Genomic DNA, 17392 nt, shown 5'->3' on the forward strand with positions numbered 1-17392 from the left:
AGAACTTTTCTGCCCCAGCGGTCATCGGTTCTACGAGCTATGTGCCCCGCCCACTGCCACTTGAGTTTGGAAATTTTGCGGGCTATTTCGTTACTTTGGTTCTCCTAGCATCTTATAATTTCTGATTCGATCACGTAACTAAACGATATAAAGCTGGCTGAGTGCGAGTCAAACTTGAAGTACGTGATGTTGACGTCCAGCGCCTTCACCAGCAGGACTAGTGCTTGACGCGACATAGCGCGACTTAGAGAAACTAAAAGGCAAGCTGACGCAACTAAAAGATGCTTGATGCAACTAAAAGGTGACATGACGCATTTTTAGAGCAACTAAAATGTGCGTTGACGCATCTTAAAGCAACTAACAGGTGCGTTGACGCAACTTAGAGCAACTAGAAGTGCGCTGTCGCTACTTAGCATACTTAAAAGGTACGCTGACGTTATTTAGTACAACTAAAAGGCGCGCTGACGCAACTTAGAGCAACTAAAAGGCGCGCTGACGCAAATTACCGCAACTAAAAGGTACGCTTGGATTCGTAGTTTAGGTGTGCTTCAAGGAACACCTCTTCATTTTGACTGAGACACGTACCTTCCTGAAGGCCACGCGGAAGTTCTCCGAGAGGAAGGCGTACAGCACGGGGTTGACGCAGCTGTTCATGTACGCCAGCACGTGCGACACGATCTGCGCCGTCACCGTGAAGTACGTGATGTTGACGTCCAGCGCCTTCACCAGCAGGACTAGTGCTTGACGCGACATAGCGCGACTAAAAGGTGCTTGACGCGACATAGCGCGACTAAAAGGTGCTTGACGCGACATAGCGCGACTAAAAGGTGCTTAACTCCTTAGCGCAACTGAAAGGTGCTTAACTCAACTTAGCGCGACTAAAATATGTAAGAAGCAACTCAACGCAACTAAAAGGTGCGTTGACGCAGCTTAGCGCAACAGTAAGGTGACCTAACGCAACTAGAAGTGCGCCGACGCAACTTAGAGCAACTAATAGTCGCGCTGACGCAAATTAGCGCAATTAAAAGGTGCGCTTGGATTCGTAGTTTAGGTGTACTTCAAGGAACACCTCTTCGTTTTGACTGGGACCACGTACCTTCCTGAAGGCCACGCGGAAGTTCTCCGAGAGGAAGGCGTACAGCACGGGGTTGACGCAGCTGTTCATGTACGCCAGCACGTGCGACACGATCTGCGCCGTCACCGTGAAGTACGTGATGTTGTACGCGTCTAGAGCCTTCACCAGCAGGATTATCTGGAACAGTCACCAAAACTTAGTTTAAATATGAGCCTGAGGCGCAGACGACCGACTTTCAGTTGACCGATAGTTGGGCCCGATTATGATTTGTATGCGAATCTGTGCAATATACAGGTTGTCCCAGAATGGGTGAATCAAACTGATAGGGGAGGTAGCTCTACTAATGTACTATCCCTAAAAAATACAAATTAATTATTAAAAAACACCATTCCTTACTTAACTAATTGTTGCCATTGATATGTGGCCATAACCATAAGGCCTCAAGTTATTTAAAATCAATAGGAGAAAAGTGATTGAGGAGAAAAAAAATATAAAAAAAGTGAATTAAAAAAAAAAGAAAGAACTGTCACTTACTGTGCACTTAATGTCAACGACCGACATGTGCACGAGATGTGAGAATAATTACCACGTAAATTGATGAAATGTGGTACATTTAAAGGATATTTCAAGAAAGCAGTGCCAAATAATAAAACCAAATTAAGAGCAATCCGCAGCACTACAATCACACGAAAGGGAAGGTGAGTAACATCCAGCATTGTAACCAATTTTATGCAACAACTACGGATTACTAACATACAATAATGCAATGCAATACTATTATACAAATAAATTAAAGAAAATTGGTAAGAAATTAGTAAGAAATTACTATCAATATCATTAACATTTAACACTGAGCAACGATAAACATAAATTTACAATTCCAGGACAGAAGAATACACTGAGTACCCACAGATAACAGCAAAAAATAAATAAATGAAATAAACCCATGTCCAGAAACTAAACGGAGCCAAGTGGATGAGGACTGTACACAAGGTGCTGAAGAAATTCAGGTGAAGCTGGAGCTGGAAGTGGATTTTACTATATTATAATTATTTTCGACAGTAAAAAATGTGTAAGAATTTAGCCAACCATTTTTAAATATAATTTTGGAGCTTGTTAGGCAATTTTAAAATTCCACACGTGTGCAATTTTACTATCTTGTAATTTATGACAGGTATCCCTTTTTAATAAATTTGATCGTGATATGAATTTTTAAATAGGCAGGACAAAGTTGATGGTGATTTATTGAATTAGCGACCCAAGCCCGGTGCCTGTGAGTATTAATTTGACATAACTTTCTTTTGATTTAGGTTCATTAAGTAAAAATCGTATTTGTATGTGCTTGTGTGAAGAGTAAATTCCTTGCAGTTACAAATAACAATACAAGTGTCTAGCTAGTTTGAACTAATTAGTGTTTCTTAAATCTTGTTTCTGATCCTACCGGCACCGTTAAACTATTTATAATCTAACCCCCTTACTAATAAAAAGTTACACAGTTGTTGATCACTGTTTTAAAATGACATTTCCATACTAAACGTCACTTTAAAACACTGATCACCGAGCGTGTAAGTTTTATTAGTAAGGGGGTAAGTAAATATTTTCAAGCTACGGTTATTTTTACCTTATTATTAAAATTACATTTGTTTTATGCTTAAAATAATATTTCAATCTAAGATGAAAACAGAAACTTGGCTGTGAAACAGATTATTCATCCCTACATCAAAAATGTCGACACATTCCAAATGAGAGCGCATGTCGCATTCGTTAGATGTTTTTAGAATTTGAAATTGTTTTTACGTACAGGAAAACAAGCTTTTCCAAATTTTAAACCAAAAAGTATATTATTTCATTAAAGCAACCATCCTGGCTGGTATCTAATAAAAATTCAAATGTAAAATCCTTTAATCAGAAAGAGGGTCGTAATTTTTTAATTAAGTCAAACAGAGTTGAAGATCAGGATCTTTGTTAATTCGAGAAATCATTGTTATAAATCCACTTCTTAATTATGGTCTATTAATAAAGCGTTCCAACGCCTCCGGAGTTGAGGGAATTTATAATTGAACAGGGAAATAGTTGTCTTGGCTGCAAAGTGAGCAAAGGAGAGATTAATCTCTTAATAACTTCTAAATTAAGATAATACGAGTGCTTGCATACCTTGATTTTGACCTAACAAATTAAATCTAACTGTATAATTGCACTGTACGGTGCTGAATCTGTTAAATAGAAACTGCTTTCCCTGCTATTTTTCCCAAAGAATGTTATACGGAGGGCAGAAAATCAAGGTAAACAGTCCGGCATTTTAGTATTAGGTATTTTGGTAATAGATTGCATTGGTACTTAATTAGACTTTACACCAAAAATGTGTAGTTTTATATCTACCTGAACTATCGTCAAATGGTGGATTATCAAAGTACAACACTACATCATCATAATTTCAGCCTTAAGACGGTCACTGCTGAACATAGGCCTCCCTCAATAATTTTCAGATTGGCTTAATGCATCCAGCACCTTTCTGCTGAAGCCCGGTCTCCGAGCACGTAGAATTTTGTCCAATGACCCCATTAATTACCCATCCATATCGCTCTCGCGTAATTATGTTGCTGTCGCGCTCGCACACTCACTGCGGGCGCCGGTGCTCGGAGACCAGACTATAACCTTTATATGGTCATCTATCCACGACATCCAAACATTACATTACACAAATAAATTATAGGTACCTTTATCAACTAACAAAACCATTTGTTACAGAAAAGGTTATTTTAAACGGTAAAAGCAGTACATTTAAATGTCTAATCTCTCGTGACATCTAGCGCATTCGACTCCCTTTGTTGGTTAATGTTTGACGAGACGTTCTGGCTTTGTCGAGTTCTTAGCGAACACGGAGCTTCGGCATGACTAATGTGCCCGTGTTTAGAAAGCGATTCCAAATGGGAATATACAATTACAGGAGCACTGAACACAGTAATACGTATTTGAATACTATAATAATACTGTTTTAATTTTTCTCTTTGATCTTCTTTCCCTTTTGATTTGATTTATGTACCTATAATGACATTGATTTTATTTTTAATTAATTTATTACTTTATTATTATTAATAATAGATTCTAATTTTGCAAATTCAAATTCAAATTCAAATTCAAAAATTTGCATGCCTATCCTGGACAAAACATGTTGGACTTGACATTTTCTATCGACCGTTTTGTTACCATGTTTCTGAGCAAATAAATGATTTATTATATTATTATTATTTTTCAGATATTAAAGTAGAATTTTTTCTAGTAAGGATTATTATTATTAAGTCGAAAAATAGTACATTTATACCGTTATGTGCTTAGCTCGACGCTGTATAAGATAGCTAAAATATGAATTCTTATTTATTTATTCTGTAGCATTTATTATTGCCAATTCCAGTAATGGGCGTATTCTGTTTGTCTACATTCATATAACTGTAATTATATTATATTTAATGCTATGAAATGCTAAGTGTAATAAATTGTGTTTGCCTGTTTCGCGTAAACAACAAAAAGAGCTTTAATTTCTTTATTATTCTATTGTAAATAATTACAGCGTTTTACTTAAATATCTATCAACATTTAGCTTATCCTGAAGCTTTCACAACAGGTAGAAGAAACAAAACAGGAAAAAGGCGAAAAGATTAAATGAAACAGAAAACAAACCAATAGAATGGAAAACAATTAATTATTTTCACACCTAAGCGCAGTCCATTACACACCCGCTACGCCGCCCAGGGGTTTATGAATAATAAAGCGATTGTGCGAGGGCGGGCGGCTCGCCGGTGCGGCTGCCCACTAATACAGGTCCACAACAACCAGAAACTGTAGTTTTGGCTAGTGTAATCCTACTATCCTACTAACATTTTAAATGCGAAAGTTTGTGTGGATGTCTGGATGTTTGTTACTCTTTCACGCAAAAACTACTGAACGGATTTTAATGAAACTTTACAGTATTATTGTATACCCAGAATAACATATAGGCTATAATTTATGACGATCTGTGACAAACTAAATTTCACGCGGGTGAAGCCGCAGGCAAAAGCTAGTACTCATATATTATGTAGCCATGAGCCCGCCTATGTTCTTTTTTGTATACCTAAGTTTCAGTGAAACCTACACAGGTTTGAAAATTTTTTTTTACAATTAAAATTATCTTGCTAAGAATCTGCGCAGACTTTTATTCAGTTGATAATTTGGTCGGCTTCCAATTTTCATGAATCAAATACCAAATCGGTGTAATGCGCGTAACATCCATACATATTCATACTTTTTAACAGCCCGACCAAACTATAGGCTGACAAAAAGTTTGTATTACTCCGCAGGGTATCTTAACTTGCAGACATGCTGATACTTTATATGAAAGAATAAAAAGTCTCATCATTAGGTACGTAGGTACTTCAAAGTCTCGAAGCGCCTATGGCAAAAGATAATGAGACATACAAAGGCTTAAAAGGAACACTCATTGACTTTTTATATTTTATTTTTTTTGTGTGACCTTACTACTACAATCCAAGTTATAAAAATTTCGCTTAGCAACAGAACCGAATTTTTTTCGTTACAAAAACCAAAAACTTGGAAGTTTACCGTTATTGCCGCCATTTTAAATAAATAATCTTGATTGCCGTCACATCGCAGAGGCCCAGTACAACCGTTGGCTTAAAATGACTACAATGTTTCGAAGTTTACAAATTCGTTGTGTAAACAAGCAACCTCTTAGGAGAATAACCATAAAAAACTTTTAGGTGGCCTATAAAGGTTGGAAGAAAGTTTTTTTATTAGAGACTAGGTTCTGCTGTCGGCTTCACTCGCGTTCCACCTTAAAATGGATATACCAGACTTTACTAGTCAATTACTACTTAAAATATTTTTTTTTTACAAAAATGCTATTAGTTTTATATTGTCTGACTTGAATCTTCCAAACCAAGAATCAATTTTGTAAGATTTATCCTCATAACATTTAGATAGGTAGGTAGATAGATAGTAGGCCTAGAGTCGATAAAAGTAAGATGTTCGTTTACGGCAATACTGAGTCTATTCAAAGGTTCAAAGTGCTTAATAAATACTGGAACAATTATTGACAAACGGACAGAGTCACTTAAGCATATTTCTATAGACATTAGGGCTACGACTTTATACACATTACTCGCACATTTGATATCGTGCATCCACTCTCGGGTTACGTTAAAATAATGTAATTTATTCTCGGTTTTATGTTTCGCTTTAAATGAGTTTTGATGGAACAAAAGAAATCATCAATCAAGTAATAGGTATATTTAGAAGCTATGCGCATATTTTGAGCGATTCTCGCCCACGAGACGTTGGTATGCGCTTGCTCATTAGGATGATGTTTTTTTTGGCATGTATTCTCCGCCGACAATACTGTAAATTAGGAACTCATGGAAGCATTGATGGATATGTTTTCACAATGATTTCAGCTCTGATTCTATTTGTAAGAACACGCAAAGAATTTTAATCTGCTTTTAGAACTTACAAGGTTACAAAAGAATAAGGATACATAATTTAGGGATCGGTACCGATTGTCTTTTAGAGTAGGCGCACACCGTTGATTTTTTAGTTAATTTGTATGAAGAATCGGCCAAATCGAATCGGCGTAGTATGCGCACTCCCATACATGCCCATACTGATCAACTGCCCGACTAAACTATCGGCCGACGAAAAATCAACGGTGTGCGCCTACTCTTAAAAAGAAAACATCCTTGTTTTACTTAGTGCATTGGAGATATTGCAAAAATGTATCGTAACTCTAGAAAAGAAGACCCATTTCAAAGAGCCCCCGTCTTTAGCGTAATCACCTGTATTTATCTTTACAACCTTAATACTAGGATGGCGTCTTCGGGTCGCCCCTATTTCAACCAATAAAGGATTCCACTAGCCTACCCCGGCATTGTTAAAATGCAAATGGCCGTTTTGGTAGAGACATTATTTACCTAAACACTGGCAACACAACAAATGAAACTAATTTCGGAATCCCTTGCCTTTGAGACAACGGGATAGGCTATTCGTAAAAAACAATGGAATTAAATTGCCTTTTTGGGCAATAAGAATGTTCGGGCCTGAATCTGGGGAGTTTTGACAGTAATTAGCGAGATACGCTGAAAAACGAAGCAAAAAAATGTTTCAACTGATTTTGCAATTCTTTAAAACTAATCAGGGGTTGCTCAATCGCAACATCATTGCTATAACTCTATAGAGTAAACAGCGCATTAATAAAATTCTAGCTGTCAGTTTGAATAGTCACGCACGAATATCTTCGTTGTTGCAATTCACGAAGGCGAGTGAGCTTTACATGACTGTGGTAACTCGCCATTGTTCGTTTTGTCAAAAGTTTTGATAGACATTACACTATCGTTAAGTGCATGTGTACACGTACACACACAAGTATTGCTCACTCGCCTTCGTGAGTTGCAAGAACTATACCAGTAAATTAATTTGAGAAAAAGAATAATGCTAACCTGTATAGGACACCAGCATACAGCGAAGACCACGACGACCACCACCACCATCCTGGTGACCTTCTTCCTACCCCGCCTGCTTTCTGCAGACACCCTGCCTCCCGGGGCGCTCTTCCAGAGCCTCGTCAGCATACACATGTACAGGACGCTGATCAGCGCCAGCGGGATCACATACGATGACAGGAAAAACGACATCTGGAACCCCAGCTTACTATACCCCTGCTCCTCCAAGAACACACACGACGAGTGGTTTCTATGGTAGTAAGCGTACTCTCTCTCCCCATGACAGATACCCACCGGTATCGCCGTCGTTAGTATCACAACCCAGGTGAAGGCGATCGCTAGTAGCGCATTCTTCTCTGTTCTGATTGACATTGATGCTATAGGGTGCACTACTGCCATGAACCTGTCCAATGACATCAGAACAAGAGTGTATACTGACGCGTGAGCTGTCACTACTATGAAATACTGCACGACTTTGCACCACCAGTCTCCGAAAGGCCATCGTGGCATTACATAGTCGGTTGCTGTAAACGGTACGCAGAATATCACGAAGAGCAGATCAGCTACAGCCAAGTTGATGATCAGAAGATTGGTCGTCGATCTCATGCCAGGGTTCGCAGCCACAACCAGCACCACCAATGCATTTCCGACCAAACCAACGATGCCGATAAAACCGAAGAATATGGGCACAACTCTTGACACAACTTTTTCCAGTAATTCTCCATTTTCGTATTCACTGCTGTAGTTGCAACCTCCGAGACTTGCTTCTTCGTTCGTCAGGTTTAAGCAAATGTTATAAAACTCGTCTTCTGTCGGATCCATCGTGGTTTTTTAATCTTCACTGGGTCATATTTCCATATGTCTGGAACAAAGAAAAAAGGAGAGTTTAGTATAAAAACTTCATTATGCGCGGAGACGGTTGCTTTAATTGTAGTTATGTTAACTACTTTGCCCACTGAAGAGGAATGAATAATTAATTTTGCAAATGTGTTTTCAGTCAGACTCCCGCTGCGTTGAAACCCGTTGAACACACATAATATATCATTGGAGATTACTTCTATGTTTACATTGTCGGAATGAATGGTTAGTTAATTTAGATAGAAAGATATATTTGCTAATTTGTGGTTCCAGTGTTGATTCCATTACTAGTTGCTCGTATGAAAGTAGGTATGGTCGTCCATAATAAATATTTCTTGATATATTTTCCCGTCAAATAGGTTTCTGACTGCTTCTGACAATTAATTATGTAGCCGGAACTTGTTTGCTCCGACAATAAGAGAGAATAACGAGGTGTATTTATTTTGAGAATACAGCACAAATACACAGAGCAGTTGAAATGCATAATATTTACGTTAATTGTACGTATTGCTATAGGAAAGTGGAATAATACATTTTTCTCATCGTAAATTACATGCGGTAGTATTTATAAAGCTGCATTTTAACACGGCAGTTATAAATTGGTTTCATTTATAAACGATATAGTCCAGTAGAATTAGCTTTTAAATCGGAAATAATTCCCACAAAAGATTTTTTTGCTTTAATGGCTTCATTGGTTGCCCATTAAGACTCTCCTAAGTTTTCGACTTCGACGGAGTTGTGCTTAAGTGGTGGGGGCCCCCGAAAGGGGCGTTTTTTCGGTTTTCCGGTTATACCGCGTAAAGGACTTACCCTATCGAAAACTGGTCTTCATGACGGTTAAAGGGCACTTAATCCTGCATTGAATAAGACCAAATTCATATGTTTTGGACAAACCGTTCTCGCGCTAAAGTTCGGCAAAGTAGAAAATATACGTATAATTAATGACCCTCTCCACGTCCAATGGCTTGTTACCCACATGCTTCCAAGCCTTGTAAAGGGTCGCCTTAACCAGTGTAACCCTAACAAGGCTCACGAGTTTGATTCGCTTATCCTTGTTCGTCCCAGCCGTTCCTTAACTGCGGTTGCTGCACCTCTTCCTGGCACTCTCCTGAACGACTCTGTGTTACCTAATGTGGCTGCCCCTCTTCCTTGTACCCTCCTGTACGATTTCATTGCTTAGCCATATGCCTGGTCCAAGGTTCGACGCCACAAAATCAACTTCGTACGAGTGAAAATAGTTTAAATACTATTTCCCGTGCTTGCAACATTTTTCTTTACTGCTTCGCCTCTATTAGTCGTAGAGTGATTGTATATATCCTATAGCCTTCCTCAATGTATGAGCTATTCAACACAAAAATAATGATTTCAATCAAACTAGTAATTCTTAAGATTAGCGCGTTCAAACAAACAAACAAAAAACTCTTCAGCGTTTTAATATGAACTTGTTGTTGTTGATTTTTGGCGTCGAACCTTAGACCAGGCATACGGCTAGGCAACGTAGTCATGCAGGAGGATACAAGGAAGAGGGGCAGCCACAGTAGGTAACACAGAGTCGTTCAGGTGAGTGCCAGGAAGAGGTGCAGCAACCGCAGTTAAGGAACGGCTGGGACGAACAAGGATAAGCGAATCAAACTCGTGAGCCTTGTTAGGGTTACACTGGTTAAGGCGACCCTTTACAAGGCTTGGAAGCATGTGGGTAACAAGCCATTGGACGTGGAGAGGGTCATTAATTATACGTATATTTTCTACTTTGCCGAACTTTAGCGCGAGAACGGTTTGTCCAAAACATATGAATTTGGTCTTATTCAATGCAGGATTAAGTGCCCTTTAACCGTCATGAAGACCACTTTTCGATAGGGTAAGTCCTTTACGCGGTATAACCGGAAAACCGAAAAAACGCCCCTTTCGGGGGCCCCCACCACTTAAGCACAACTCCTTCGAAGTCGAAAACTTAGGAGGGTCTTAATGGTCAACCAATGAAGCCATCAAAGCAAAAAATTCATTTGTAGGAATAATTACCGATATAATCAATTTTTGTGTTTAATTCTACTGGCCTAATAAGTATTTCTGGATGCCTAAAATGACCGATTCAAGTACAAAACGTGAATTAATAGCTCTATAAATAAAAACGTGACGACGTGCTAAGTAAAGATATTGTTTTTATCTAAATAAGATCTAAAATAGTAAGACACGGGTCTTAACGCGACGTTTATTAATGAGTTACATTATGCACTCACGGCTTGACGTTTCGGCTGCGATGCTGCAGCCGTGGTCACAAGCAGACATGGAAATGGAACGCGAAAGTTTAAAATCTAAAATAAGATCTTACCAATTTATTTCCTACTTCTATATGTTTGCTCTCAAAGTAAACTATAAAAATATAGGTGTGTTTGATAATCTTGATCCCTTGTAGTAAGGTTCAATCTGTTAAACGTCACCTTTCCTATCCATCACGACCTGAGCAGACTGACAGGTTTGGATTGAACGTAGACTCAATCCATTTCAGGCCTCAATACTTCGAATCGACCTGGTACAAAACTATCAAAAAGCAAAACCTACGTGTTCCAGCGTCGGAAAAAACGTTGTAGTACAATCAAATAGAAAGATTAGCTATCCACAGTAGTAAGTTTAGGTTGGCAGTTACGTAAATTGTGATACAAATATATTGGAGCTGGTTTTAAATCAATTTATTTTAATGGCCTAAAATCATAAATCATGTGAGACATTTTGTTATTTATTTAGATTATAAAAACATGAAAGTAAATGTGATAATAGTAGCAATTTATTTTAGTGTGGAATAGTTAACAAACTATAAATCATAGCTTATCGGTTGCTGTTATTTTACTATCACGTGCCTTTAAAATATTTTAATAGTTTTAAATAACAAAGCGCGCTTTGAAACAAAATTTGATCTGATATTAGAATAAAACTTCACATTATTGTTTTAATAGCGTATGCCGATAGATCTCAACCTGACTGAAATCCATGACGTCATGCGTCTGAGTTGGCTCTAATCTTTGCCAGAAGGAGAATCGCCAGAACCCAGACGAGTGGCTTATCACGGGACCATCAACCTTATTGGATAGCCTATAATGGCGAAACGTTTAAGAGCATTTCCAATATTGGATACACACGTATCAAAGAGTGCGAAATAACTCTTTTGCTTTGAAGCAGTTAGGTTAATGGCGAAAGAATGAGTTGAACGATCAAACGGGCCGCGGCGCGCGACGTAATAAAAATGCAATCCACCAAATGAAATTGAGAATCGGGTGAGGTGCTAGGCGCGGTACTCACATGGAGGAAAAAGAAATTAGAATTTTTACCGTAGTGCTCAAAGAATCATGGTACAAATATTTAATAATTAAATTAAATTAATTAAATTAAATTAAATTAAATAAATTAAATAATTATTTATTTCAATCACATTGGGATCATATTAGTTAAGGTTAGTTTACATTCAAATTTAAAATTAAATAAATCAATAAAATATATCCAACATTACAATTTACATAATTACATTAAAAAAATAGTAGTAGGTAAAAAACCGCGTACCGGAAAACGCAGCGTGGGACGTCTACCCACAAGTTGGACCGACGACATCATAAAGGTAGCAAGGAAGCGCTGGATGCAGACCGCTACCAATCGATCAAAATGGAATTGCATTGGGGGAGCATTGGGGGAGGCCTATGTCCAGCAATAGACGTCCTATGACTGAAATGATGATGATGATGATGAGGTAAGATTATTTATAGCTGTTAAATTATTTAAGAATCGGGTTAGGTGTTCAGGGTGGTGCTCACAAGGAGGGAAGGCAAACGAATTGGGTTTTTAGATTTGTATTTCAGAGTGTTTCAGACCGAGATGCGAATCGTCAAGTTACTAATTAATGAATGGGGCTTTTCGCCCTTTAGTTTGGAGTGGTGCGAATTTATCAAGTTGGACTGAAATGTTAATTTTCGAGGGGCGAATTCATACTCTTATCTAAAATTCATAAGCTCGAATTTTTATTTTTGAAATCATACAGCGTTTTTTCCACAAACTCTTACTCGCGATGCATACTTGAGTACAAACATTCTCAATGTTATAAAAAAATAAAATAACATTTTCCGAGTTAACCATTCGCTTGAAACAGAGCTAGAAAGAGCGCTATCTTGAAAGAATACTTTGTTCGAATATGTTCTCACCACGATAAGCGTTCGCAAGCCGAAGTATAATGCGAATGCTCTAGGTGTGTACTATCCTTTAATCTGCGAAAACACTACCGAGATGCGTTGTTATTTACGGACTAGTTTAAGCTCGTGACTCCACTTGCGTTGATTAAAGTAGTGTCTCTCAGAAAGTGTTTACATGTGCTTTGATATTAAAGCAATAAACTTTTAAATTGATCTATAGATAATTGTAAAAATTACTTGCACACTTAAAACAACCTAAAAGACAGATAGTTTATTTTACATATTAGTTAAGATTCAGATATTCATTGTACATTAATTACAACAAACAAAAGCAATTCAAAATCAAGTCGAGAAACTTGTTCAATGTTGCAAACTTTACTTGCTCAATTCTACGTCTTTAATAATAAGATCCTAGTGAAATATGCAGCTACAGATTACATAGCAAGATAGCTCACAAAACCATTGTTTACACAACCGAGTCTCACAAAAGCAAAGCTTTCAGCAAACTTGAGCTTTAAGCCAACGAGCTCTGAGCTTTGGACGCGATTACACACAATACAACTTAATAAAATAAGCAAAACAACCGACTGTTCGCTGTAATGAAGTCACACAAAAACTTTAATTAAAATAATTGAATTTCGACGTTTAATTTGATTTTGGTAGGTATTATTCGTTAATTATAATGAAGGTTACTCTGTCAGAAATAAATGTAGGGTAAACCAGAGAGTGATTACCCACTGGTAGTGATTGCCCGCTTTAAGAATAATATTGTCAGGTGCTGACTTTGAATCACTCTAGTTAGATTTGAATTTACTAAGTAGATGGCTCCGAGATCAATGTACAGTAGATTTAAAATTTACAATAGGAAACACTAAAAAAAAACAGTTATGGCGGATTTTGTCAAGACGGGTGAAAATGTTACTCAAACAGGTAAAGACTTTAACAATTTTACTAAGGAATTACTTTCGTAGAGGTTAAATTTTTTTTGCAAGTTATTTAATATTCAACTAATGGTGTATAGTCATGATAAAATTATAAGTGTTTTCTCCATTATCAATGAAAATAACTGATAAAATTTGATTTCTAACGGTCATTTTAACGGTGGGTAATCACTGCACGTAAATCTGTATATTTTTAGTTATTGCCCACCATCATTTCAGTAATTGCCATATGTTAATGTATAGTTATTGCCCAGGGCAATTATTATTAGATTGTTGCCACCATGCAGTAGGAGTGTTTAAGTTGCTCATTGTTAGACTTGTTTTGCAATTTACAGGCATAAATATTGAAATGGCTTTTAATGTTTCATTTTCAGTATGCCAAAGACTCCAAAAGTTCAATATAGCATGGAAAATTTGCAAAAAGCGATCGAAGCTGTACAAGATGTATCCAACAATTTATCTACAAGATAAATTGCTGAAAAATATGGTTTGACTTGAAAAAATTGATAAAAATTCAAACGCAAATACAAAAAATTAAAATCCTACGTTAAATCTACTAGTGAAAATGTTAAATGGTAAGGAAATAGATACAACTTTAGGGAAGAATAACCAACTGCTAATTGAACATTCTGAGCAACCACTAGAACCGATATCAAAGAAGATAAAAAAATAAATACATATAAAATTTTCATATAAAATTCAAATTTTTGCGTTTTGAAGTAAATGATTCTGTCTCTACCGATTCTGACTCATCAACATCAGCTCAAGAAATATTTGATAATATGTTAATAAGGCCAAACGCAATTTATTTTGAAATTTTGAAGACTGTACTACTAGAATTTAAGTTTAATGTTTTGTTTTGTTTATTTAAAGCCTATTTTGTCATTTTAAAATTGATTATTTTGTTGTAAGATACTGGGCAATTACTGTGCTTTGATGTGGGCAATTAGTGTAAGTAATGGGCAATGACTGTACTTTTTGGAGGATATTAAATTTATTTCAATATTTTCTAAGTAACATAAGTTTTAACTAAAAACTGTTAATATTCTGTTTAATAGTTTATTGAGTTATAAGAAAAAAGTCATAAATGGTCGATAATTAAAATACTTTCTTTAATTTTTCATCTCAATGTGTTTGAAATCTTTAAGTGGGCAATAGCTATACGGTTTACCCTATGTCTGTATTTATTATAATGAGATATGTGTATGGTTTACCGTATAGGTTAAGAAGATCCTGCTTAGGTACATTTAAGCTTCTACAAAAGTATAAAAACATTTGTAGATATTGAAATAAGTTAGTCCAGTTCAAAATAGTACTATAGGTATAACTTTTTTTGCAATAATTGCCAGAGGCAAAATCTATATAATAAAAGAAAGTCGTGTTAGTTACTCCACTTATAACTCAAGAACGGCTGAACCGATTTAGCTGAAAATTGTCAGGGAGGTAGTTTAGAGCCAGGAGAACATAGGATACTTTTTATCCCGTTCAAAATTAAAAAAAAAGTCTGCTTATTTATTGCCATTAAGGCGGAACAAAGTTCGCCGGGTCAGCTAGTAATTTCATAAAAATATGAAGCGAACGCGTCAACAGCTTCGTTTACCTACTTTTTTTTATCCACAGCGAGGAAGCTCTTGGCCTGTATCTCACCTGAACTTGTACAATATATTAAGAATAAGAATAAGAATACATTTATTTGCTTAAAACACGGTATATACAGATGTTACACAGAAAAACCAACTTTATTTCATCATCATCTCAGCCATAGGACGTCCACTGCTGAACATAGGCCTTATCCAACGCTTTCCATGTTGCATGTAGCGGCCTTTATTTTATCGTTGCAAAATCGTACCTATTACAACGAATTATTATTGTCATGTCACAACCTTTCATCATCACCATGGACCAGCCACAGGACGTCAATTGCTGAACATATGTCTTCCCTAATGATTTCCAGATTGGCCAGTGATAGCGGCGCCTGGTCGTCTGTCAACCTTGTGCAACAAATAGGCTGGGTTGCACCATCTTACTTTAACTTTGACAAACGTCAAAAATCTTCAATACAAAAAACACCGGGTATCGTCAAAGTTACGGTCAAAGTTAGGTGGTGCAACTCAGCCATAGTCTTTAGCAGAGTAACTGTGCTATTTTAGCCGGCGTAAAAAGCCACCCTGTATCGAGTTGGGTTGTTTATGCTCACCCTGTATATTTTCATCGGTGTGGCCTCCCCGTTACGCGTATTTCGTGATCCGAAAGCAACAAATTGAGATTAGCTGGATTTCCAACACGAAATTGGTTTACGCTCTCTCGCTTTGATGTTTCTTTCTTATATTTTTCTTCATTATCACCGAAATAAACATCCATTAAGGCTTACAATAATATGTTTTGAAAACAACGAAAATTCCCGATAAAGAATCAATTCGGAGAAATTTTTTATAACGTTTGTCCATTGTTTTTAAGATCCTTTGTTTAGAAATTCAGTGTTGTTACTAAACCTTTTTATTATCATCCTACTAATATTATAAATGCGAAAGTTTGTATGGATGTGAACATGTTTGTTACTCTTTCACGCAAAAACGACTGAATGGATTTTTATGAAACTTAACAGTATTATTGTTTATAACCCATAATAAAATTAGGCTATAATTTATTATGGGTGACGATCTGTGACAAACTAAATTTCACGCGGGTGTAACCACGGGCAAAAGCTAGTTGAAGTATACAAACAAAAGATAGGTACTGATTTTTATTACATAAAATACGATGGAATTTAGCTTGATGTTTTAGTATTCAACAAACTCACCAAATTATGTTGTTATTACTCTTAAAGTCAAACTTTACAAAATGAACATTAGATTATCTTAGAATGATAAGTTTGTCATAAAAAAAAATCATTATTCGGCAAAATATTTTACGAAACTCTATATTTTACTTTCAATTTTCAAACACTGCTTTGTTCTTAATTTCAGTAAGCACTCAAATCTCCTCGATAACGAGTGAAATCTAAAATAAACAACAGAATTGAATTTCAGGATTGTTAAATTTTGAAAGTAATCAGATCCCGACGAGCCGAAGTCGCCTTTAACGAATTTAGTGTCACGTCTAACCATGATAAAATATTTAGCTAGTGTTGCTAGTAACGATAAGATATCGACAAACTATTACGAGCTGGGCTTCTGCGCTAACTGATGAATCGATTGTCTACAAGCACTGCCTCTTCAGACTGCTCGTGACAGTTTTTTTATTTCAAAATCACTTTACTTCGCTGAAATGTTATCAAAATTGAATCTAGTTATCACAAATTTCATTTTTTATTGACACTTGCAAAAGTATACATAGTTAAATAGAAACACATCCATATCTGTGTGAATTTGTATCGATTCCCAAACACAAACCTTGTCAATTTAATTAAAAAATAACTGGACTTTTAAATGAAACCCGATTTATCCGATGGGCTCTGAAACCAACCGGGGATATTGAATTTCCGATTGTGATCTGAATTCATATAAAGTGAACGTCCATTCCTATGTTTTTAATTATTTTTATAGAATTTCAACAAAATTCTTTGCATTTAATCCTATGTTAAAATTATCCTGCCGTTATCGGTTTTCATCTTTTGAATTAAAGCCCGGTCCGTGAGCACGTAGAATTTTATCCAATGACCCCTAGCTACCCATCTTTATCGCTCGCGCGTAATTTTATTGCTGTCGCGACTGTGCGACTGGCACCCGCAGTGAGTGTGCGAGCGCGATAGCAACATAATTACGCGCGAGGGATAAGGATAGGTAACTAGGGGTCATTGGACAAAATTCTACGTGCTCACGGACCAGACTATAGAACTGTAGATAGTGTCGATGA

General features: G+C 36.7%; 1 protein-coding gene across 1 annotated transcript in view; it reads right to left on the reverse strand.

The window, feature by feature from the left end:
* AstA-R1 (allatostatin A receptor 1) overlaps positions 1-17392 on the reverse strand; it is a 73299-nt gene that overhangs the window by 9006 nt on the left and 46901 nt on the right. The window contains exons 2-3 of the mRNA XM_028317889.1: positions 7564-8428; positions 1097-1252 (exon numbers count right to left, since the gene is read on the reverse strand). Coding sequence (XP_028173690.1) covers positions 1097-1252; positions 7564-8388 — 981 coding nt within the window. The 5' untranslated portion in view covers positions 8389-8428. The remainder of the gene's footprint in view (positions 1-1096; positions 1253-7563; positions 8429-17392) is intronic.

Source organism: Ostrinia furnacalis, unplaced genomic scaffold (genome assembly GCF_004193835.3).
Source record: "Ostrinia furnacalis isolate ACB-3 unplaced genomic scaffold, ASM419383v2 OfSCF6522, whole genome shotgun sequence".
In the NCBI taxonomy this organism is placed as follows: Eukaryota; Metazoa; Arthropoda; class Insecta; order Lepidoptera; family Crambidae; genus Ostrinia; species Ostrinia furnacalis.